At 43.5% G+C, this 26,118-nt stretch overlaps 1 protein-coding gene across 1 annotated transcript in view; it reads right to left on the bottom strand.

The window, feature by feature from the left end:
- Positions 1-26,118, bottom strand: part of USH2A (usherin) — a 395,016-nt gene that overhangs the window by 882 nt on the left and 368,016 nt on the right. The window contains 9 exon segments of the mRNA XM_030034435.1: positions 2,052-2,285; positions 4,468-4,712; positions 6,391-6,474; positions 7,472-7,648; positions 9,539-9,756; positions 10,337-10,428; positions 10,430-10,576; positions 12,387-12,596; positions 24,815-25,136. Of these exon segments, the coding sequence (XP_029890295.1) occupies positions 2,052-2,285; positions 4,468-4,712; positions 6,391-6,474; positions 7,472-7,648; positions 9,539-9,756; positions 10,337-10,428; positions 10,430-10,576; positions 12,387-12,596; positions 24,815-25,136 (1,729 nt within the window).

Here is a 26,118-nt window from a genome sequence, read left to right as displayed (position 1 = left end):
GAACTTGGAGAGATGAAAAGAAAAAATACGTTTACATTTTTGTGTTGTATAACAACCACGTCACCTGTGATTTAGGTAAGATTTTGTTCTTCAAGCTTCTAAAGGAGCGTCTGAGCTTCTTCCAACTGCACTCATGCTAATAATGCATTAAGCCAGAGAAAGAGTTGAAAGCAGGAGAGAAATAAACTGTTTCCATAGCATAAAGAGATCACCAGCAGTGTTGCTGCAGATACATGTCCTGGGCCACTTCAACAATTCAGTATATTAATTTGCAAGATGGACGAAGGGGTGAACAAAACTTGCTGACAGTCCTAAGCTACTGAGTGTAATAAAGCGAAGAACTGAGTGAAAAGCGTTGCGGGAGGTTTGTTTGCAAGAGAGTAGCTGAGCCACACAGGAGCGACAGTTAGGTTCAGGGAACTGTAAAGCAATGTGCAGAGGATGGACAGAAGAGCCTGGCTTTGTATATATAGCTGCTGATTTTAAAAAGCAGAAGAGTTCATGCTGTCAGGGTTGCTAGTGAGAGGAAATTTTTGTTCTGCTCTACCACTTTTGAAACTCACTGGACTATTCTGTAAACCAGTTCCCAGTTCTAATTTACCAACAGCCAGCACGTGTATGGGGGTTTGCAAGCAAAACCAAATCATGGTGTTAGCACAAGATGATAAGCAGATGGAGCAAGAGTATCCTCTTTTAGCATTGGGAAGCTGTTCTTTTGGCTAATGAGATCATATAGAGGTACACCCTGGGTGGGCTGTTAGTCCCCAAGGAGTTAATATGGATGTGATAGCTCTCAGAAAATGACTCAAGGCTGAGTCACCGTAGGGATGACTCAGGAAGTCCATGAGCTGCAGAGTGCAGGCTGGAAGGTTAACCTATACCTATGGGGGTTTTGCCTAGAGCTAAGTATCACAATCTTCTTACTTAAGCCAGCTTCCTTGGTCCTGCTGTTATGGTCTAAGCAGGTATGGCAGCAATGGTAGCAATACCCCTGTACCATGGCATGCCTTTAAGTTCCAGCCCTTCAAGCTGTTTGGTGTACTGAAGGTGAAAGTCCAAGGAAGCTGCCTGGATTTATGTGCCAGACCATCCTTCTCCAGTTCACTTTGCATTTTGGAAAAGATCCACTCAATAACTGCACACTCCATCAACTTTGTTACTACCTCACAGGCCCTTCACTCCAATCTGTCCCCTTTTTAGGAATCTTATTAGTCAGCTTTTTCTGGGAGCAAACATGTCTTGTTGGCCCTCAAGCCCCTTCCCATGCATTTGCTCAGGGAAGGGTGGAAGCCAGGGGGTGGAGGTTAAAAAGCCTGTTTCCTGGTGACAAAGAGGAAGGGAAGTTGCCACTGTCCTTGCCTTGAGATCATAACTGCTTTCTGTGTGTTCAGGTCCATGTTGGTGACACGGGCCAATCCTGTCCTCTCCTATATTAAAAGAAGACAGATACTCTGCCTGTCCCCCCACCTCCTTCTAGTCCCATACAGGCAGAGTTTGAAGTCATTTGTCACAAATGCCAGAAGATCTGAGCATTCACGTCATGTCCGCATTGTGACTGAGCAGAGGACAGAGAGCAGGTTTCATCAGCAACTGAGTCCAAAGTCACAGAACAGGAGTCACTAGAACACAAGCTCCTGCTTCTGGCACTGAATGCGTGAAGGATGCGAAGACATCCCTCCTCACATGTGTACCTTTGCTGAAATGCATGGAGAGAAAAGCCTAGGAGTTGAGCAAATAGAAAGGAATTCAGTTCTTCAGGGTGCATATCCCTGGTAGACCATGGAGTTACTGGTTCAATAGAAACCATAGACAGATGCATGCGGACCCCTCACATCCAGTAAGAGTAGTGTGTGATCACCTGCAGCTCCAGAAGAGAGCAGTAGGCAGGAAGGATTTTGAGGATCTAATCTCTGACCATGTCCTTCCTGGTCTTTTGGCTGTATCTCCAGCAGCTTTTGATATTTATTTAGACCTTTTCATGATTCTAACAGAACAGACAAATCACTAGCAGCTGATGCACAACAGCATCACAGAGGAACAGGAGTTCTTACCAAGCCACGACCAGTAGTGCGATGGTTGCGAATAATGGCATCCCAAGGTGATTCTTCAACAAAAGACTTCTTGTCATAGAGGTCGAGCAGCTGGCTGACACTACGATGAAGAGAGGCTGGGGAATATGTGCGACTTAGCTGGCTCTGACTCAGTCTCCTTGCCCCAGATGTGACATGGACACCGCGGTTGCTCGTGGGAGACCCAGCTCCTGGAATTTTCGTATCTGCCAGCCCCTATGAGGAAGACACAAACTAATAAATAAAAAATAAAGGGCACAGTCTCAAACACTTTAGCCGAACAAAACCAAAGCAGCAGTGGAAGAGAACAGCGAAACCCATGCTTCAAAAATCATGCACAGTTCTAAACAGAAGACAAGAAGAAGAAAAAAAAAAAAAGGACCTTTCTCCATTGTAGGACAATCATATCATTAAAAAGGAAAAAAAAAGGACTTTTTTTTTTCCCACTCCCTAATTTTTTTTTTTAAAAAGTAGCCAACAGGCAGAGGTCCAAAGACTTTTGACTACCAGAATGATTGCCCAGACTTGCACAGCAAGGGCATGTTAGCAGCCTTCCTTTTTTGGTTAGCATGACCAGGGAAAAGAAAGACATTCACCCACCAGGAGAAACATGCAATGTAGGATGCCTTCATGCATGCTCTTTGGGTCATCTGGCACATCATACATCTTACAACTCTGCAAGCTAATGACTCTACCTCAAAGTGCATTGTGTAACTTTTGAGAGTAACACTGCTTGATGAATCAGATGTGTCAGCAATGGTCTCAAACTGAGATTAAAGAGAGGGAGGAAAAGCATTAGGGCAGGGCAAGGTGCAATGCAAGTGCAGTCGGTTCCTTACGGAGGGTGTGCATTAGCTGCAGCTCTGTGAAGGGGAGCAATGTATCAGGGTGTGGGGGAGTAGGGGAATGGGCAAAGATGAGGCACTATTTAACTTTTAACTGGTCATCAAGTACCGTGTGGGCAGCCAACATTGCTTGCTTGCCACATCACCTCACTAACAATTGTAAAACACAAGTAATTTTGCCACTTCGTAATAGCTCTATCCTAACTTCTCAGATTAAGTCCTTCAACTGATGCACTGTAGAATCTTCCTTTCTATTAAGTCCATGACCTTCTGGAAAAAGAAAAAGAAAAGGAAAAAAAAAGAAAAGAAGGGGCAGGAACATGGAAAGGAATTGTGCAGGCATGCCAACAGCAAAGACATTTTAAGGTCAAGAGGAACAACACAACATGACAGACTGTAGAGGAAAAGGAATCAAAACCGTGAGACCAAAAAAAAGAAGTTTCTTATGCTCTTAGCCTTTGCCAGGAGAAGGGGCACACTGGAAATCCCATTGTTTCCAAGAGCTCCTTTGTGGAGGCACAGATGCAGCTTCTTGGCACTGAGACAAGAAGGAACAGAATGCGTGAAGGATGCAGGAGTCACTATCCTGCTTGATGGCACTCACAGGAAAAAGAAGCTGAGAAGTGACAAGAAGAATCATCTCACGGCCTGTGCCTGGGAAGAATCACGGAAATGGAAGGCACTGCTGCTCCCATTCTGTCTCGTAACAATTGCCGTATTCCTTCTATCTTGCTTTTCCTCAAAGGGTAGAGTAGCACTACTACTCTGCTACATGGTGGAACATGTTCTTTATCCTTTTTTTTACAGAATTACAACTTTTCATAATAAAAATGATACAAAGCCTTCCTCTTTATCACTCCCCAGCAGTCTTCATCCCACCTCTCTGGTGGTCCCACTGTGGCTGTACATGCACAGATGCACGCACACGTTTTGTGAAGGTCCCTAGCTTTTCCCTGGTTGTACTCACTCTCCCCCAAACCTTCGTGGCATGCAGCTCATCCTAGAGCAGTCCAGATGGGTGGTGGGTGGCTGCCAGAAAGAAATAGAGCATCTCCCTAAGTCCTGCTTTTTGCAAGCACATTTAAAGGATACCTGACAAAGACTGTCAGATTGATCCTGGTTAGCCATCCACAACAGATAGTTGGGAACACATGAAAGGTTCCTTTGAAAAGCACAGTTTATCACCTACCTTCTCGCAGCATGCCAAGGCCTTTTCAGCTCCATTGCAGATGTCAGCTAACATCAGGTGACATCAGTGGCTTTGCATTTTCTGTGACTCCAGATCCAAAGTTTGTCTTAGGCATCAGAAGCATTTCAGGGCCTGCAGACCAGGTGCCATAGGGCTCTTTTTGGACTAAGCACCTGTAGCCTGGCTCTCTGTGCCCGCACAGGTGCACCAGACAGCCCTTTTCCTATGCTGAATAGCCTTCATTTGGTAACCAAGAGTGCAACAAAATGGTGGAAGGAGGAAGAAAAACTTTGTGGTTGGGGGTGGGGAGGCAGATAATGGTATAACATGATGAATACACAACATTGCATTTTACCAAACGTACCGGATGGGTTTCACCTGATGAATACACACTCATTGGTGACGTTCTTTTCTGGAGTGGAACTAAAGGAGGTCTGTCTCGTGCATAGGGTTGCTTGTGGACTTTCCTTTGAAGAATTAAGGAGAGAAGAATAGCCAAGAGGATCAAACCTAGAACTACCATCAACACTGCAAACCACAACTCGTTGTAGAATTTTGCACGTTTGGACTCCACTTTGTCCTTCTCTCCAGGTGTTGTCAAGATCAGACCTGTAAAAATCAAGAGGGATTAGGGGAGAAAGGGAATGTTATTTCAGAAAGCGCTTAACAATATGCTATCCCTTTCCTCGCTAATAAATTAGGAAGAAATTTAAGTAATTTTGTCGTCATGTGCTTATTTGCACTTATGTTCAAGGTGGCATAATGGTTCAATATGCTAGCGGGCTATAATAAAAAGCTTACTACCCTCAAGAGACTCTGCTTAAAGTTCTGGCATTGCTGCTTAGGCTGGAAATCACCACTGCATCAGCAGCTCTTGAGAAAGGAGGCGGTGGAGGTGGAATGCGAGGAAAAAAAGGGTTCTCCAAGTAACCTTGAAGAGTGGAAATGACTACAGTAATTTCAGAGTGGTACAGACAGAGGACATTCTCTCCAGCACTGTACAGTGGCAGGCCTGTGCAGTTAAAAAGAGAGAGGGAGGAAGACTTAACTGAAATGAGTGATAAATTAATACAAAAACAAACAACGTGAAACATTTTATTCCTCCTTCCCCCACCTGTTAGAAAAAACCAGCCATTTGGTTGGCTTTGCTCATATACAACACAAGCATAAGAAATCTCAGTGACAGGATTTCCTGGTTATTTGCAGTCCTACATGCATATCCAGACTCTTGGCTACGGAATTTCCATCGCTTTCACCTGCAAGCCTCCTCTGCAAGTTGCCTGCGGTGCTGATCGAGTTTGCAGTAGACTCTGGGTACAAGCAGCAATCAAAAGAACAAAGGAGTAGAGTGTGGAAGGTGATGGATGTAGAGCAACTGGGAACATTTTATAATGCCTTTACAGCAGCCTTGCCTGAAATTCTGCGGAAGCATGAAAAGGGATATAAGGGAAATGCAGTGTAAAGAGTAATTGCAAAGACAAGGCCCATCTATTTAAAGCAGCTGAACAAGATGCAACTCAAAAAATAAATAAATTAATTAAAACCAATATGTCAATTAGAAATGGTTCAAGCTTAGCTTTGCTTGCCAGAAGACTAAGGAGTTAAAAACCCTGAAAATTTTACTGGTAGGCATCTACTACTCAATGGACAACAAGTGACTGGGATGTCACCACACCAAACTTCCTCGCTTCCACAAAACAGGCAAAGGCCTTGTGGACAGAAGGGAAACAGCAGGCGTAACAAAACGGGTCCTGACAACTTCTCATATGACATTCTTATAAACTGATTAGGGGAACACATCCCAGGTGAAACTGCAGAGACTGGCTGGTTGGTCATATGAAAGGAGCAGGCAGATGCCCCTTGCTGGGGTGGGTGGGATGCAGGAAGGAGAGAGGATATGTATTTTCATTGTCGAACTGAGGAGGAATGTGGGAGGACAAGATTAGAATTCAAGATGATCTGAATTTGGAAATAAAATCTCGAAGAAAGTGGATTCTATTCAGCAGGAAAAAGCACTACATTTTGGAGCAATATATTCATGTAAATATAAAAGAAAAAAATATTACATGTCTAGAGAGAGGATCTGAAGCTGATCATGATGTAAAGGAACAGAAATCCTTCCATGGTAAAAAAAGGCACATTACCTACATACCTCATACCCCAAGGCACTAAGGAATCCCCTGATCCTGCAATGAGATGCCATCCTGTCTGGCATGGATTACATATCAAATTTCTACCACAAACCCATGAAATGAATAGGTGCTAGGCAGTTTCTTCACATATTTACCAACTCCATCTCCAGCGCTGTACTTGATGACCGGTGTCATAGCGCTCCCTTCATCGGTGATGCAGGTCACTTGAAACAAAAAGGCTGAGCAAAAAAGGTTAGAAAATACTGTCAGCAGGAAAAATCAAAATTCTGTAGGTGCTGCTTTTTCACCATGATTCACCAGCAGAGACAGCCAGGTCTGAGAAAAGCCAAGGCAGGCATAGCACATAACACATTGGAGTCCCAGATCAGAGCCTCATAATCCCTTATACACGGGTATTGAACTTCTAAACTATGAACCATGGCAGATCATCATAGGTAGTCACCACTATGATGTTGCTACAAATTATGTTCCTCTTTCGCCACCCAGTCCTCCCTCTTCCAATGACATGTAACTGGCAACTTTCAATTTATTTATCATTTTGCCCTAAATCCCTCATATTCCACGAATGGCTGATACAAACACGTTTAGAACATTTGAGTAAAAAAAAAAAAAAAATATTAGCATCATTGCGGTAATCAGGAAGGTAAAAAATAAATTACAAAATCCTTTGACATACAAAAACCCCAATGCCTTAAAAACAGAAAACATTTTTTTCTTCTTTTTTTTCTTTTCTTTTCTCCCCCCCCCCCCCCCCCCCCCCCGTTGTGTTTCCTTGTGTTCTAAAGATTGCAAATTTCTAAAGAGAAACTGCATTTCAAAACATGGTGGATTCCAAGAGCTACTGACTTAATTTGATTCAAATGAAAATTCAGGCTCCAGTCTTTTCTGAAGCTGAAGATTTCTGTGCATTTCACAGAGTGTAGCCCTGAAGGGTGGAATTGCAACACAGCTCCAGGATTTTGGAAAGCTCGACCCTCACAATGAGCCAGAGCAGTCTCACTCTGTCAGGTACAGTGTTTAAGAGGCAGCTTAGCTCCAAGGATTTTTTGTTTCAAGCATCTGCTTAGGTGCACTTCAGTGAGTCTGTAATAATACACTCCTGTACTCTTAGCTTGGGATGGCTATGGAGAGTTTTTCTTAAATTTAGCACACAATAATATTAATTTAGCTCAACAGCCTTTCACAGAGAGAAAGCTCTAGGAAATTGAAACTGACTTTTGTCAGATGTCCTTGGTAAATACAGCTCAGTGTCAAAGCCACTGTAGATGCGTTGCCCGCTCTCAGTTAACGCGTACTCCTTCAGGCGGCCGTTCAGTACAAAAGTGCGACTCCAGTCTATGTGGATGGTAGATAAATTGCTGACAACAGAGAATGGAGCCATGTACCGAGGTGCTGCAAAAGAAGGAAAAAAGCTAGTTTCTTGCCAACAGGCATGACTGAGTTATACAGCGCAGAGAAGGAGACTCTGCATGATACAAGCTCTCTGTCGCATGCACTCCCTCTCTCTGTCATATACATGTGTATGAGTAGGGAAGATACAAGGAGAAAAGAGAAAGCTGCTGTAGCACACCAGCCTCTACACTGAGAAAGCAGAAATATCTCATACATTTAAAATTAAGACCTAGAACTTCCTGCCTTTGCCTTTGTGTATGTGGTACAGACGCTAAACCTGCATAAATTAAATTCCAGCTTAAGGTGGAGGACAGGGAGACACAGGAGATATTACGCAAGTTCAGCTGCAGCATGCTGGGCTGTGGGAACCAAACTGCTAAGGAGAGGACTCTTTTGCAAGCTTCAAGAAATTGCCCAAGATCATCTTTTAACACATGCACATACATGAAAACATGGGGTTTCAGAAAAGCAAGAGCAGGTGGCACGCAGAGAGAAAAGAAACCCAGAACTCACTTCAGGGAGGGAGTTCATCAGTTGAGCTCAACAGCTTGCTGACAAAAGACTTCACTTAAGTTTGAGGTGGCCCTTTCTCGTGGCTTTGCCATTAAGCCAGGTGCCCAGTATATGCTGGTTTGTTCATAAGAAAGCTGCTTGTCTAGCTGCACTTTGCTGCTAATTGCCCAGTGTCACTAAAGCAAGTCTGGCAGGCAAGAGGAAGGAGACATTCAGAGTGACTCAGGAGACCTGGTGTGAAGAGATCAGCAAGGCAAGAAAAGCAAGACTGAAAGAAGAGGGCTGTGGACCCAGGGGGCAGGGGTTTAAAAATGGCTTTCAAAACCTTTTGTTCTGTATGTCTCTCCAGTTCCTTATGAATTTTCTCCATTTAAAAGTTCATTATCATGTTCCAGCTTTTTAGTTTGCAATTTAATAAAACACAGCTTTAGAGATAAGGACCTTTTTTTTTTTTTCCAGTGGGGATATACAGAAAATCTGGGGCTATTCCACCTGAAATTTTCAGTTAAGGATGTAGCAGAGACATTTTTAGTAATTACTAGGCAGAACTACCAAGTGATGCAAAAGGGATTTTTAGAAAGGTGATTCTGAAATCCTGACATGAGACTATATGATAAAAAGTGAACATCCTCTTTGCCCTGACCTGGCAGGCTGAGGTGAAATGCCCATCATCTCATCTGCTATGGAATGACTCTGGCTACAGCACTATAGATGTTTTTAATAAAAGCTGATGTTAGACTACTACAAATTCAGTTTTGATGGCAAAATCTATTCTGACTGTAGGCACAAGTCCTGCGTGTTTAATTTCCATGCAGAACACCACGTGGCCTTAAAGTACTGCCTGTGGTGGTTAGATAGACAGCAACAAATTCTTACTTCAGCATCAACAAGGATCCAATCATTCAGATGATATCCAAGGAGAACTCTCATGAGCCCTGGCAGAAGTGTGGCATGAATTAGGACAGTAAGATTGTTCCTGAAAAGAATCACCAGGTCTCTTCCAAGATCTCCACTTTTCCCAGGGATTATTTATGGCCGTATATTTATTACTACATATCACCCTTCTGGTAATACTTGAACATTTTATGTTCTGCAGCTTTGCTGCTCATTTTCAGTAAAATAAAAGATTTCCAGGCTCCCAAGACAGAGGATGTGATATCAGACGATGAGCAAAGAAATATTTTTGAAGAAATGAGTAGTCAAGCCCCAGAGCAGAATTTCAATGAATTGGCATCAGAGGCACAGTGACCAGGGACACAGAAGAGCAGGTTTCTGGGGACATCATCTTTCACAGAGGTGGAAAAGGCATTTGGCGCTATGCAGCCCCATGCATCAGAAGCGGGCATTGCTGATTAGGGAACCATTTCTCATACTCACGCTCCTTTTCTGTAGTGAAACCAATCCATTCTGAGGCGCTGCTGCCAACAGAGTTGTAAGACACGACTCGCAGGTTGTAAGTTGTGTAAGGCTCCAGGTTGGACACGTTGGCACTCTGTCCTTTTCCTGTATACTTCACCTCAGTTGGGCCAGGACTGCAAGCCTTCACTGCTGGCTGTAGGTTCAGGGGACAAGCCATATACACATGGAGCTCATAGCTGAAAAGAAAGTTGAGATTTTCATTAATCAAGAGCCTTAATAACATAACAGCTAATCATACATTTCATCCTAATTGCTGTCTGTCTGGCTACAGGAGAAGAGAATGGACCCGATCCCAGTTTTTCTCTTAAGAGATTTTGGCCCCAACTGTAAGATGCCTATGAGCAATCATGGTTGTAAGTCAGTCACGCTCACAGTGAAACTGTTGATGGCTGTTACCTTGCTGCTCAATTCTGAAAATCAGGACTTGCCTAAGTAACTACAGATGCAGCTGCCTCTGCTGCCAGTTGAGCTTACAACTTTTGGCTGTGCAACCACAACTGTCAGACCTCCAGTCACAACAGCTCATCCTCTCCACCTTCATCATCCCCAATATCCTGCTCAGGAGAAAAGCAATTGTTGCATGTGAACACCTCCCAGATGGTATTCAGGCCACAGGGGATATCGCCACCAACACGGGGAAGGAGGACCACGGTTGCCACAACCGTCCAGTGCTCTCAGCCCTGCGATTCCATCTCAAATTGTTCTTCCACCACCCCTAGCTGAGGTGTGCAGGTTCAGCTGGGTGGCAATTCCTACCTGGTGACAATGCCGTTGGGTGACTGAGGGGCGCTCCACTGGAAAGAGGCGTTCCTGGAGGTCACGGTGCGGATCTCTGGGGGGGGGCTGCTCCGAGGGTGGAGCTGGCTGCGTGGTGATTTGGGCCATGGGTCCTTTGCTGCAACAGTTGAAACAGGTGCAGGCCTCCACACCAATGGAGTATGTGGTAAAAGGTTTTAGCCCATGTATTGTCTGCTGGGTGGCAGTCCCTTCTGATAGCTATAAAAATTAAGAGGGAACTTGTCACAGCTTCAAGCACCACAAGTACTAAATAAGAGTTATGGAGATGAATTAACTGCAGAACAAGATGGGCACTAGGTTCTGCACGTCCTTTAAGTCTGACATTAATGCAGCTGCTGTGTACTAGGAACTCTGCATTCATTTTTCTCCCACTGGGAGGTTAAAGGGCGCTGTTCAAAGGAAAAGACTATGCTATCAGTAGCCTCATAGACTTCTTGAGTTGAGCTGTGACCACTGTATGTCAACTTGCAAATGTCATTCTCAGGAACAGAGAAACAGAAAACCTTTAAGGAGAAACTCTGGGGTAAGTGGTACTGAAGCAAAAAGAAATTAAAGTAGAAAATAGCTCCATGATAAGTGTGCTAGCAAATACTCATGCATGTCTCACAAGCTTCCTCAATGTAGATACAGGAGACAGCACTGGGCAGAGAGATACAAATGTGTCTGGTGGGTCAGTTTACTCATAGACAGGAGAATGTGCTCTCTGGTAGATACCTCTAAGTCAAGGGCCAACATGATGCGGCTCTGCATTCAAATGGCCATGGTGCCTGTTAGGAAACTCTCCTATGCTCAGCAAGGGAGACCTGGCAGTTTGGGCAAAGGAAACGGTGCCCTTGTTCTGAAACTGCTCACAGGAACTGCCACTTCACCTCATTGCTGTAGTCATTTGCAGGTATAGCTTCTTAAGCCAAAGAAATAAAAATATGTAGAAAACACCAACAAGGGGCAACATCTGCTCCCATTTGGCAGCATGTGATTAAACAGAGTGCAGCAAAAATTGGAAAGGAAAGAGTCAAGCAAGCAAAGGAAAGCACTTGGTACTTCTTGATGCCAGAGCCAGAGACGAGCCAGAAGCAAGGCAGGTGTGAGGGGATGGAAATGGAGGGCCATGCAGGCACCAACGAGATGAACTGGCTGAATCAGACACGGACACACCCTATTGCACGGGAAGGAATAAATGCCTAATGTGCAATCAGTAGGCAGCTTAGGGTCACAGACAGGACTGATGACCTGGGAAGGTGTCCCTAGCACTTCCAGGCTGAGCAAGATGGGATAAGGGAAAAAAATCCCATACAAATATTTACGTACTCAAACAGATAGTGTTACAGACAAAAAGTATTCAAGCATTTTGCACTTATTTGGTGGTAACTGTTCCAGGCACCTTCCGCAGGCCTAACCTTTCCCCACATCTCCCTATTTTATAACTCTAATGAAGCCCTGCAGGTTTCCTAAGCTGAGATGGGTCATTTCTGGACACCTAATGGTGTCTAGGCTGAGACACCAAACGCAGAAGTTGCTTGGCTACTTGCACTATTCTTCAGTGCTTTACTGTGAAATACTTCTTACCAACAAGAAAGGTTTTAAGAGAAGCTCATGTACAGCAATTTCTTCTGAACTTCAAATCCATAGGCTACCCAAAGCACACAATCATTTCCTAATGGCTGCAGTTTCTACCTGCACCATTTGGACTGGTGGGAGTTGTCTGGAAGTGTTTCGTTTGGACAGTTAGCTGCCCCTGAACAATACTTCTGATACCCATCACATTGCACATCACCATGTCAGAAGTGTTTAATGATGAGGTTAGTTCCTTGAGAAGCACATTTGGATGAGTGAAAGGCTGGTGGCACTTTAGCCAGAAGAGAGCATTGCAGAGCAGTTGACAACAGGAGTGCAGGAGAGGAAGACAGACAGTGTGTAACCAACAGTAGCAGCTTGTAAGAACAAAATTGTTAAAGCTAGAAAATACAAGCTCAAATGGAAGTCCAGAAACAGTGCTGGCAATACTCACCACCACATCAGTCCCTCTGGTATCATTAGAAAACAGCCTGTAGATACTGACCACCCCGTTTGGCTTAAGAGGGGGGCTGATGTTCACCACAGCCACTGTGGATGCCACCGTGTCGAAGAGGGGAGCTCCCAGGCCCTCAGGAGGGGCAGGGCCCGTCCGGCAGCGGGACCAGCCGCTTGGTGTCCGGCCCGCTGAGTTTACCGCCCACACCTTTGGCACACAAAACCAGAGAAACTGTTAGCAAAGGACTCAAGCCTACAAAACATCCATGGTTAGCTAGGGTTGCTACTGCAGCTGTACTGACACTGAGAAAAATGCGTGCAATAACACCCATGCAACATGTCCCTTGACTGCTGCCCAGCACCTGTGTTGACCCAGTGACTTTCTAACAGAAGAGTGAAATATTTCCTACTGCTACATTTAGGAAAAAGAAGCAGATTTCATGTCTCAGGGAGTGTGTGATCATACCTGATCCTCAAACGCTGAAATCCCACCACTGTGTCATACCATGCAAAGAGGACTCCTTGAGAAGCTGGGATTAACAGTGATGTTTTCAAAGACATCTGCACAAAAATAGTGATAACCAGTCCTGCCAATTGCTCCCTTCTACACACTTTCTTCATGTATGCAAGCAGCCCTGATGAATTCAGCCTGGCACTGTGTGACACTTAAGTTATGTTCACCTTGACTGAATCGCACAAGCCAAACTCTAGTTACTCTTTAAAAATGGAAAGTTTTACAGGAACATCCCTGTCTTAAAAATATTAATGTATCAGTCATTTGGCAACATTTTCAGCAACCCATAATATAAATAAAGCCCATTGAAATGTATAGTTAAGTCAGCATCTCTCATTTATTTTCACAACAACATTTGCTTTATTGCATGAGCACAAAGGCAACGGCTTCAATTCCAAGATTTCAAAATTTAGCAGCTTAAATTAGGCCTGATTAAAAACCACATGTCTCTATGAACTATGCCTACTGATTTTGTCAGCTTCCCAAAACCGGAGTGATCTGCAGACTACATAAAACTCAGCACTTATTAAACACACTCTCCAACAAATCTGCATGAAAATTAAATTTTGCTTTCATCAAGGAGTGAATAAACATATGGAAGGATGTATAATCTTATTTATCAAAAACCATTTGTATAATTAAACACGAATATCATAAAAGGTTGCCTTAGGTCGTCATTTGCATGGGTAAGTAATTTGTAGAATGTCAGGTACAATAGACAGAATAGATGGATGCGTGAGTGTATAGGGTTAAATTAGGCTCAATATTAGCCAGCCACATAGTGATCAATCAGAATGATAGATCTAAATGGCAATACAAGAGGACTGTCTGAGCGATTTTTAGTATAAGTATTCCTTAGTAAGCTTTCATGTCGAGTGATTCTAACTATAGTAAAACACATTCTTATGTGATCTACTCTGGGCAGAGGTCCTGGGGAAGTGGATGGCGGGACTATGCCTTAAAAAAAATAGGAGGTTTAGAAATAAAAGGTCTACAAAACTGACCCTGGAATCCTTCCAGCTTGCAATATTAAGTTCTAAGACCTCAGGACAATTCACAAGGAGCCTGGGGAAGGAAAAAGGCCAAAAAACACCACAGTGGCTTTCAAGACTGTGGTTCTGCCAATTACAAACCCAAAGTTCCTGCCTGATTCCACCAGTAACATATAGCACCATCCAGTGAAACACTACATAAGTACAGATGACGCCCTACAATAAAAAGCTCAGCCAAAGCACTTTTATTTTCAGTGAAATCAGTAATATATCTCTGTTGTGAACTTTTCATAAAGTCAAACTCTGTTCACTTTACTGCAGTAGGTCAAACCCTCTATCTCAGTTCAGTTCCAGCTGCTACAGAGATTTACCCACAGTCGTTCATTTCAAGCGGCATATTTCTTTGTGGAAAGCATAAGCCACATAAGGAAAGAACAGCTCTGAGTGTGCCACTGGCATCGACTCAGCACTGACCTGAGCTCAACCGCTCCAGTTATATCCAGGCTGTGGCCTTAATGAGCACGGAGCGTAACAGTGTCAGACCTGACCTCCCAGGCAAGCTGCCCACAGCAAAACTGTAGGTGATGAGTTAGGAACAGAGACTTCCTGTGTAGCACAGGAATTTGGCCTCAGAATGGGACCCCCTAGGAATTTCAGAGGACAGAAGGATGCAACTCACTTGGGAAGCAGATGCCTCACTGAGGGTTGGATGGAGACACCTTCTCCATCAATCCCTCTCTTATCATAGGTGCTTACGCCTCGTCTTTCAGAAAACAAGCCTTATTTCAGACAAACAAGGGCTCTCTTTCAAAACACTGTCTTAGGCCAAGGGGATGTTCATCCCATTTCCTACTACGGCTAAGTGGTTGAAGGACTCCTCCAGGAGGCAGGTAATTTAAGTTCAATCACAGGCTCCAATGGAGGCAGTCAAGCCTGCTGCCCGACAGGGTGGGAATGCCAAAGTGGAGGACCCATCTTTGTACTTGGGGTGCTCCCAGTGCTCCCTTCGAAGCTGTTTTACTTTGCATGAACACAATGAAATCAAGACTGACTGGGCAGCACGAGCAAGTGGGAGCAGATGTGGTTGCCCAGCCCAGCCCTTCCCCAGGGAGGTGGGGGGCACTGGAGGTTGCGGTCCATCCCCCAGGCACCACATGCCTGTCCCTCTTGAAAAAAGGCCAAAGTCACGGCTGCATGTGTGTGGGCCTGACAGACAGGCATGCTCTGAGAGTTCCTTCTAGACAGACACCAGCTACTCAGCCCCGCCAAGACATGTTCCCAGCAGAAAACCTCTAGGTGTCTGTGAAACTTCCTAACGCCAGCTTCTAAGACAGCTGTGACAGCTAAACAGGACTTCTGAGGATCTAAATTCTGGATTTATACTGACCTAAGCTGGATTCCCTTAACTCCCTCTGCTTCTGCTCAACCATCTGTAAAAGGATGGATGGGTATAAAAATATTTCCCTTTGAGAATTGCCATCCAAGTAAATCGTGGTCAGCGTTTGGAGACTCGGAGCAGTAAGTGCCCAGAACTGACTGCAGATGGAAATGTTGACGTTTAGCCACTTCTTTGCATGAAGAAATGGGACAGCATGGCAACAGAAGCCACAATGAGGAATGCCCGTTAAAATCAGAGGTTTGGTCACAGCTCCTCAAAAAGTCACCACAAAATGGTCACGGATGAAAGCTGTTGCCTGGCTAGCCTGGTTAAACTGAAATTTCATGGTTTGGACTTTTGTAAAAAGCTTTTTGGGCTCACAAAAATTCCTTCTAAATTGTGATATAATCAGCACCAACAAATATTTAACTGTATTTATATAGAAATGTGAAGAGCTTAATAGGCTGCAGTATTACCTGGTACTTATAAGGTAAGAAGTTTATAAAAGCGCACACAGGAACATGGGGGCAAACAAGAAGCAATCACATCTCAGGGATGTATTGAATGGCAAAACACAGACAGCAGAAAGCCAATAAAAGTTTCTTATAACTTGACTTTCTGAATATACTGTCTCCAAAAGCATTAAGTCTGACATCATGGTGCATGGCTCAGCACCCTGCCAAAAGATGTGGTGCTGTTAATAGCTGCACTGTCCCCGAAAAGCCAGGAGAGGGCTCCGAAATCAGCTACACGGGTTACTTTTTAAAATGCTTTATCAATCTGCTGGCCCCTGGCCCAGACTGCACTTTGAAGTGGAGCCAGAGACAGAGGGGGGAAACCTCTCCAGAGATCGTATATTCAGAGGACTGAAGAATTCCAGTTACAGGTAACTAAGCTTGGTTTTATTCCATCATAAATGAGCCCTCACAGATCCCTGCTCTTGGAAGAAACCGGTGATCAGCTGTGGCTCAAAATGATCTCAGGACAACCTCAAGGTTCATCAGCACAGCAAAAAGGTGCAAAACCTATGAGAAGCAGGAAGGGAAGTGCTGATAAGATGGCCACAGCCTTACCACGGTGAGCCCAGCCTGTTCAAGCTTAGTAAAGCTGAGTAACAACTCCTCCCACAAAGGGCAACAAAATCACAACGGTCCTTGGGCATAGATGCAAAAAAATCATGGTATTGTAGACGCTGACAGTGGAAGAAGCCCATTAGATGACTTACTCCATCCCTGAGCCACACAGGTTCATCTGCTGCAACACTCTTGAAACCCCAGGTCCTTACCAAGGAAGCTATGTTTTAGACCCAAAAAGAAGATTTTCTTTCATCAAATTGAGATCATATGTGAAGGTATTTACTCCATACAGGAAGTACTAATGGGAACTGAGGGAAACAGCTGGATATGTTTCCACAGCTCCTTCAATGCTGCAGCGCAAGAAAGGTACCAGAAGAACAAAAGCAATGGTAAACCAGGAGAGCACTATGGCCTCACAGTGATGAAAAAGAGAAGGTGAAGAAGCTGCCAAAATAAAGCACTCAAATTAACCCTCTCAAAGGACAAAGACTGTCCAGGATTAAGTAGAAAGCACAACACATGGCCAAAAGTTCCCCAAAACATAAAAGCAATCACTTGACCACACGACTCCGATTACGTGAAGAGCAACCATGGCTGATTGAGCAGTGGTTTGGCAGAGGACATTGTGCATGCACTAACGCCTGCCAGCTCACAACACTCGCATCTCAGACCTGGCTCAAACAATGTGACAGGTATTATGGCTGCAAACACAGGGACAAACCAGGAAGTCCCCAAGTGGGAATCCTCTCTGCTCCTGCAAAGGGGAGCCTTGGGCCCCCTTTAGGGGTATATAAGATATGACATCAGTAAGTTCAGAAACACAGCACCCGATTTTTAGTTGTGTTTGAACAGCAGCCTGCAAGAAAATTGAAGAGACCATAATCTTGGCTGGTTAAAATTAGAGAAAACCAGAGCAGCTCCCTCTCACCATCGGTTGCAGCACCTTTCACAAGTCTTTCTTCTCATCAGAACCGACTGGTGTGCAGCCTGGGTAATTTGGAGTTACTTATGCAACGTCAGCACAGCTTAGAGCACAAAGCTTGTCTACTGAAATCTAGCATTCAGCATTACGATAATGTATTCATATCTGGGCACTGTGGTGTCAGGAAGGTATGAGCAAACTAGAAAGTTTCAAAAGTGGTTGCAGTCTACCGGGGACAGAGCAAAGGCAAGGGAAAGAAAGTATCGTGTCCACTCATGACCAGGGGTACAAAAAGGTAGTAAACAAATGTGTGCTTTCTGATTGCCCATCCCCAGATCCATACTTTTGCCTCTTCAACATTCAGTTAGCATCCTTAGGGAGGCCATAAACATATAATGGGATAGATTTTAGGTCCAGGCTTCTAGCACTGTGATAATTTGAGCCTCTTAACATTGTTATTCATCTCCACTGTTCAAATGCTAATAATAAAAGTACTAACCCATTCTGGGGAAGGGAAAGGGAAAGACACTTTGGGACTTAAACAAAATTACCAAATGCTAAAGGAAGCTCATTTCATATAACATAGTATAACACCAGTAATTAATGAGAGATGTAAACAGGTTTAACTCTAAAAGGTAGAAAATTAAATAATTTGTTTCCTATGAGTATATAATGAGATAGTTACCAAGTTCCCATGAGAGAGATAAGCAGATATTAAAAGGTCTTTCCAATACCTGTAATAGCTAAGGGCAACAGCTAATTCAATAGATTCGATCAAAATCACCGCTTCTTTCTCCGCTTCTGATTTATTACTTTGGCTGTAGTTAGTCATCACTCATTTTAGTTTGCTTTTCAGCAGTCATAAATTATGCCTCATAAATAAAAAAGATACAATCAAGGAAATCATATCAAGTCATCTGCAGCCCTGGAGTATATTTTCCCCTGGTACTCACGCTAATGTCTTTTTAAAGGATAGCTTGCCATAGTTTTGAATATGTCAGAATCCCAATTTACCGAGAAGGGCCTGGCAAGAGTGGTGCTGTAAAAGTCTCACTGGTAATTTTGGAAGCCAACAAATCTAGTCTAAAATCTGTATTTAGTTTAATGAACAAAAATCAAGGTTTGTTACATCAATGCACTGTTTAGGCACTTGAATTTAGGATGGTGTTGACAACAGAAACACAGTGCCTGAAGTTGGGCTTAATGAATGAAATCGCGTGGTTTCAAATGGCCCTTCTCCCTACTGTGTACCCTCTACCAGGAGAAAGGAAGCATCTCGTTCTGCAAAAGGGTATTTAGAGTAGGTATCGCCATTACGTCAGTGAAACAATATAGTTATGTCTGCTTTACTTTTCAGAAGCTGAGGTCAAGCTCAGTAGCCTAATGGAGGTGTAGTATGAGAAACTCTCTTTACTTGGAAGCAACGAGCACAATGAACCTTGTAAGAAAAAACACTCTTCCAAATAAAATGAAGAGGGGATAACAAGCAGGGAGTGCAAGAAAGCACTACATTTTATTTTATGTCACTACTTTGTAGTGCATCTTTCTGTCAGGGAGATGGAAAGAAATGGTGAATTAAAACAATGAAAAGGAGCCAGATTTGAGGGATATTACAAATGGGTGACTATACATCACTAGCCAGTCAGAAAACCAGTTTCACCCCATTTTAAGCTGCAGAAGTCACTGAGCTGTTTGTCAGTAACTAAGCAGCACAAACTGGAGCTCAGCCAATGATTTGACAGACAGACTGGTAAACCAAGTGTCATTCGTGTCATCTCTGAAAAGTGACCAAGAGGCCTGACGTATTCTACACTCCGTGTAGTTGGACCTTCCTTAATCTTCATGACTTTGCACCCATTTTTTTCTCTTTATCTCCCCGAAGTCAGAATATGATCCGTTTTCTCTTTGAGAGTCCAAGACGGAGGACTCAAAACATATTTCCCCTGGTATATCTTGGGGTATGTCCTTGACCCTTCACTTGGCTGCAGTAACTGGAGCATGAGAAGCATGCTTCACAAGCAAGAGGGATGCTGCGCCTCCTGCAGCAGTCAGAGGCAGATAGCTTCAGCGCTGCAGACCCTGTCTTGGTGCACCGGATAGTCCTCCCGGAGAATAAACCTCTGCAGGGAGCCATAAAACTTTCTGAAAAGGGACAATCCTACTTTTCTGTCTTTTGCATGTTCTGTGTCTGCGAAATAAATAAATAAAGGATGTGTCCTAAACCAGGACTACATCAAGCCATTAATCTAAAGAAGCAGTCTTAAGTACACAATTAAGTACAATTGTGGAGGAATGACATTGCACTTGCATAGAAATCACACCATATTCCAACAGCTCTGCTTTGCAGAATAGCACTAAATGCCACAAGTCTCTGTTCAGAAGGGCCTTCCCTTTGCTGAGAAAAACAGGTCTGACTCTGTAGGTTGCTATATGGTAACACTGCACACCACCCTCAATAGTTCCTGAGAAGGGCCTACACACTCTGTTTCAGAAATATTCCAGGAATCAAAAAATTACACTTGCAAACTCATTAGGCCTCATGAGTTATAAAGTTTGTTTAAATCAGGTTTTTTTTTCCAGGAGATCATGCAATTGCATCTGTTTAATACAGCTGAGGGTCTCAGGCAGCATTCCAATAAATACCTAAAAGGCCAGATGCTCTAGAAAATGCAAATATCTAAATGTATGAATAGAGTGATAGAGGGAATTTCAAAGATCTAATTATTTCTGAGTATGGAACGGTAGGCACCTTAATGCCTCTTAAAAACCCACTGAAACCTAGCAGGTGCTAATATGCTTGTGCAGATCTGGCCTTTGAAGAATAAGTGCTTCCTTGAACAATAGCGACCTAAGCATTTAGGGTGCATAGTCCTTTTGATCAGCATGAGCTTCCAAAGACAATTCATCATTTCTGAAAGTGCAACTTTTGCATCTAGTCTTACAAGCCCTAAATATTCAGCTGAAGTTGCCAGCAAAAAAACCAAAACAAAAAACCCCAACCCAACCCAAACCAAAAACCCCAACAACGACAAAAAGCCCCAAACCAAACTCCAAAATCCTGACTTCAGATCCAAAGAAGCTGTCAGGTTTCATTGAACTAAATCTGAATACCTGCAAAAATGCTGGAGAGAGTCCCATCACAGCACTTTGATTTTATCTGCATTCTGCTGGAGGAAATTCAGTTGCATTTAAAGTTTTATGTCCAGCAAACAAGCCTCAAATGCAGAGACAGCAGAATCAATATCCAGTTTAAGTGAAATATAAATCTGGGTTTCATCAGCATAATAGCAAAAGCCAAGCCCTATACTTATGAATAACTTGTCTCACAGGCAAGATATAAATTGTCAACAATGGAGGGGCTCAGAATATGTCCCAGAGGACTGCTGCAAGTGACACAAGCAGAAGACAAACACGTGCCTGCAAAAATATCTCATGGTGAAATAAATGGCCACCAGTGATAAAAAATGAAAATGATTTAGGGTCCCAGTCAACAGCTCAGCCCGGTTATGGAGTAGAACTGAGATAAAAAGCAAAGTCTTGAATACAGCGTGGTAAACCACAGGAATCTGGTCAAGAGGCTTTCTTTGTTATCTGTCACTGATAGATCATTAAAAATTTTGGCTCAGGAAACTCTCTGTAGTATCAACTTCTCAAAAAACAGGTTCTGACTGAGATAATTGAAAGCTGGTATAACTGAGAACATCCAACAGCCACTGTCTACAACTTCCAGTTTGGGAAGTTCTTCTTTACCTAAGAAAGATTCCTAACTAATAAGTAGGGCTTGGGTCTGCTACAATGCTTGCTATCTACTCAGCCCCATCTGCACTTGAATTCACATTCCTCATAGAACCTGTCCAAAGTAGCAAGGAGACCTGGTCTAACAATAGTTCTGCTATGAGGAAACTACAGTAAATGGAGAGCAGACTTCACGAAGTTGTGGCCAACAGATGGGCCCTACACAGGCATTAAAGGAAACCTGGAAGAAGGAAATGGAAATATTTGTACATAGTAGGATTTAAACCACAAAGAGTTCATCCTAAAGCATGCTGTTCCCAGGAAAAGTTTAACAGCTCTCATCACAAGAGAAGTGACAACTGGAAAACATACTCTCGTATATGTAAAGCGCAATAAATTTTCAGACATTGAGTAATTATAATTTTTGCTTTGGAAAGTATTATTGTAGCATCTCCTGTACTGCTAGGTTCAAGAAGATTCCATTAAGTAACTGAAGGAAATCAAGTAACATGGACTTGCCATCAGCAATAAGAAGCAGTCAGCTCACAGAAGGTCGTCGTTTCCTTCAGCACAAATCTAACAGACTTGTGCAAAGCATTTGACACTGTCCCAAACAACATCCTTGTCTCTAAATTGGAGAGACATGGATTTGATGGATGGACCACTCGGTGGATCAGGAATTGGCTGGATGTTCACACTCAAAGAGTTGTGGTCAACTGCTTGATGTCCAAGTGGAGAGCAGTGACGAGTGGTGTTCCTCAGGGGTTGGTATTGGGACCAGCGCCATTTAACATCTTTGCTGGCGACATGGACAATGGGATTGAGTGCACCCTTAGCAAGTTTGCCACTGACACTAAGCTGTGTGGTGCGGTCGACACACTGGAGGGAAGGGATGCCATCCAGAGGGACCTTGACAGGCTTGAGAGGTGGGCCCGTGCAAACCTCATGAAGTTCAACAAGGCCAAGTGCAAGGTCCTGCACATGGGTCAGGGCAATCTCAAGCACAAATACAGGCTGGGTGATGAGTGGATTGAGAGCAGCCCTGTGGAGAAGGACTTGGTGGGGGCGGTTGACGAGAAGCTCAACATGACCCAGCAATGTGCACTTGCAGCCCAGAAAGCCAGCCGTATTCTGGGCTGCATCAAAAGAAGCCTGACCAGCAGGTCGAGGGAGGTAATTCTCCCCCTTTACTCTGCTCTCATGAGACTCCACCTGGAGTACTGCGTTCAGCTCTGGGGCCCCCATCATAAGAAGGACGCGGACCTGTTGGAGAGAGTCCAGAGGAGGGTCACAAAGATGATCAGAGGGCTGGAGCACCTCTCCTATGAAGACAGGCTGACAGAGTTGGGGTTGTTCAGCCTGGAGAAGAGAAGGCTCCAGCAAGATCTTATAGCAGCCTTCCAGTACCTAAAGAGGGCCTACAAGAAAGCCAGAGAGAGACTTTTTACAAGGGCATGTAGTAATAGGACAAGGGGTAATGGCTTTAAACTGAAAGAGGGTAGATTCAGGTTAGATATAAAGAAGAAATTCTTCAGTATGAGAGTGGTGAGCCACTGGAACAGGTTGCCTAGAGAGGCTGTGGATGCCCCATCCCTGGAAGTGTTTGAGGCCAGGTTGGATGGGGCTTTGAGCAACCTGGTCTAGTGGAAGGTGTCCCTGCCCATGGTAGGGGGGTTGGAACTAGATGGTCTTTAAGGTCCCTTCCAACCCAAACCATTGTGTGATTCTATGATGATTCTACACTTTTCACACTGGCTGTTAACTTACAGACATGCTGCCAACCCAGAAATGTCTAAAGGAAAAAAAGAGGTTTGTGATTGTCAAGCAGAGAAGAAAGGCTTTGTGAATACTGCACTTTTCTACTAGCATCCTAGGCTCTCTTTTCAATAGTTTTATAATTTTCCCTTCAGAATCATTTTCTTAGCCAAATTAGAGTTGCTGGAACTGATTTATGAAGAAAGCCACCGCACTCCTCCCTCCAGGCCCTGGGACTCTGACAGTAATGGAGCAAGAGGCAAGGGACACAAGTTGAAACAAGGGAATTAGATGCAAAGTAGGAGGTATGTAGACAGAAACTGGAACAGGGTGCCCACACAGGGTATACAATCTCCATCCTTGGAGATGCAAGGATGGAGAACTTGATCCAAAACTCAACTGGACACAGCCCTGAGCAGCCTGCTCTATCTGGACCTGCTTCAAGCGGGGAGTTAGGCTAGATGCCTTCTGGATGTCCCTTCCAACTTACATGACTTGGTGAGTCTATGACACATGTACATATAGCAGCTGGATAGACTAATGTGATAAAGCAACTTTTTAGATTTAATTCTTCATGGTTTCTGGCTGCCTAAAAGAATACAACAGTAGCAGTGGACCAGAGCTACCAAAGAACCTGATCTGCAAAGTGCACTCTCATCAAATTTGCGGATGACACTAAACTGGAGGGGACCAGCTGATATGTTGAAAGGCAGGTCTGCTATTCAGAAGGGCCTAGAGGAATGGGTCATCAGGAGCTTTATGAATTTCAGCAAAACAAATGCAAAGTCTTGCTCCTGGGAAGGAATAACTCCTTGCAGCATTACAGGGTAGGGACTGACCAGTTAGAGAGCACCTCTGCTGGAAAGGACCTAAAGGCCTTAGTAGATAGAAAGCTGAACACGAGCCAGCAGTATAATCTGGCAGCATCTTGAGCTGTTTAACAGGACCATAGCCAGACAGTTAAAGGAAGTGATTACATGCCTTTCCTTAGCATTTGTTCTGTTTTGGCCCCCGAATAGAAGAACGATATTGATAAATTGGAGCGAGTTCAGCAGAGGCCACCAAGGTAATCAGGGGGTTGGAGAACTTGGCCTATGAGGAGAAGCTGTGGGACTGGGGCTTGTTCAGTCTGGAGAAGAGATGGCTTTGGAGGGACTTGATTGCAGTCCCCCAGTACCTACCCACAGGCTAACAAGAAGATGGGTCCAGGTTCCTCACAATGGTAAGTGGTGGGAGGGGACAAGAGAAAACAGGTATAAGTTCAAGCAAAAGAGGTTCAGACTGAACATAAAAAAAACCTTTTTCACAATGAGGACAGTCCAGCAGTGGAGCAGACTGCCCCGAGAGGTTATACAGTCTCCCTCCCTGGAGGTTTTCAAGATGCCCTACATTATCACTACTACTGTATGACAAAAAAATGATGCTAAAACTTGTAACTTTGACATAGAAAACAATTACAAGTGAAAGAATGGCAGAACTGGCCTTCTTGCTTTATCTTAGCTTCACGAGACAAACAATAGTAAAAATACCTATGTGCATAAGACATAACACCAATCATCAACAGTAAATTCACTTTTGAATCACCCACGAAAACTGCTTGTGATCCTAACATCTACTTTAAAGAGAAAACAAACCCAGTCCCTTTTGATGTAAACTACTTTAAGATCATAAAGTAAAAATTAATTTATAATGGGGGAGGGTGGGAAAAGAAAGAAAAACTAATGAAATGAAGCTGCCTTTTAAAAACTAGAATTTCACACTACTCAACATGAGAACCTTGCAAAAGCTCTGGAGGGGACACAAGCACTTAACATACAAGAAACACAGGCACTTACAATTAAGCTAAAGAAAAATGAATGCTGAATGAATCTATTGCTTGTGCAAAATTATTTTCGGCTTCTCAACTATTCATAATACATTAACAATAATCATTCAGGTATCACAATACTATTACCATTAGTAATGAGATGCGTATGTTCGTTGTAACTGTAAAGTAAGGTTCTCAAAGTGTACTGAAATTGTAATCAGAGCTGCGAAATGGCTTCAGTGCCCACCTGATATTCATATGCTGTGTAAGGCAGCAACTTGTCGTCTTTGAAGGAGGTTGAAGAACCATTGTAAACAAGTGCGAGGTCTAAATTTATGTGGGCTTGAGTTGTTCGCCTTCTGTAAAGTTCATAGTATAAAATCTTCCCATTTGGCTGCTGTGGGCCAGTCCACAGGACGGAAGAAGTCGACTGGAAGCCCTCGGCTGTTGTCTGTATTTCTATGAGAGGGGCGGGCTGCACTGCTGGGGGTGCCTCCAGCGTCTGTACTGATGCCCACTCACTGGAGGCACAACCCAGATCTGTGCAAGCTTGGAGCTGTACTTCATACCTTTGGGAACACAAATCGGGAATGAAGTGATTAAAACACTGCAAATACAAATACAGACTGTGCATGAGATCTGGGGGATTTCTTAATTTTTCTTGGTCTTTAGCATTTTTAATAAGAAAACGATTTGGTTTTTTACACATGCTGTGCCTTGTGTAGCAAAAAGGAAGAATGCTGTGTTCTGGGTTTTTTTTTTTTTTTTTTTTTTTTTTTTTTTTTTTCAGAGCAGAGTTAACATCTGCAGGAGTCAAGTGATCAAAATAATTTTGATTTTGATGATATGAATCAAAATGATGATTCATTGTAGGAGACGATTTGGGTATCATTTGAGAGCTATAGAGCTTCACTCCCTTACTCTTTTCTCTTTGGATTTAGATTAGTTATATGTAAATAGTAGACAGACTTATCAACCATGTAACACACACAAATTATGCCTACACAAATATATATGGAAAGGTCAGGTAAATAAGCAAGAATTAGTGGGGAAGATATCACTTCCTTATCAAGCGTGCTCCGTCTGTGGCGGAGTCTGGTACCCTCTCTTAAGTTTTTGCTTTCACTTAAACACAAGGCACTTGTTTTCAACTCAAGGGTGCGAGCATGCTTCTGGTGTGACTCCATTAATCTTAGGTCAGCTACCCTGTGAACGGGCTAGCTAACAGGTCTTTGGTCTCCCCACCCTGAACTTTGTCAATTAAAGCCCTATTTATTCCTGGATACAGACATCTTGCAAAAGATATACAAGTACAAGATTGCAGGTTTGGGAGTCTATAGCAGAGTGCTTAATTACCCCTTGTATTAATTACAACCTAAGTCAACCCTATGCACTTCATCAAGATGATATATAGCTGGTAGTATAAATTAAAAAAAATCCTGGTTTTATCATGTGCTTTTTAGGAACAAAACCCCATGGGTCTGACTACCTGTTTAAACAAGATGGTTGAGCTGTCTGCCAGCCCACTGAACCACCTTGCAGCATTTATTC

The sequence above is a fragment of the Aquila chrysaetos genome, chromosome 13, assembly GCF_900496995.4.
Source record: "Aquila chrysaetos chrysaetos chromosome 13, bAquChr1.4, whole genome shotgun sequence".
Lineage (NCBI taxonomy): Eukaryota > Metazoa > Chordata > Aves > Accipitriformes > Accipitridae > Aquila > Aquila chrysaetos.
Note: the sequence above shows the minus strand (reverse complement) of the source record. Positions and strands in the feature narration are given on the sequence as shown.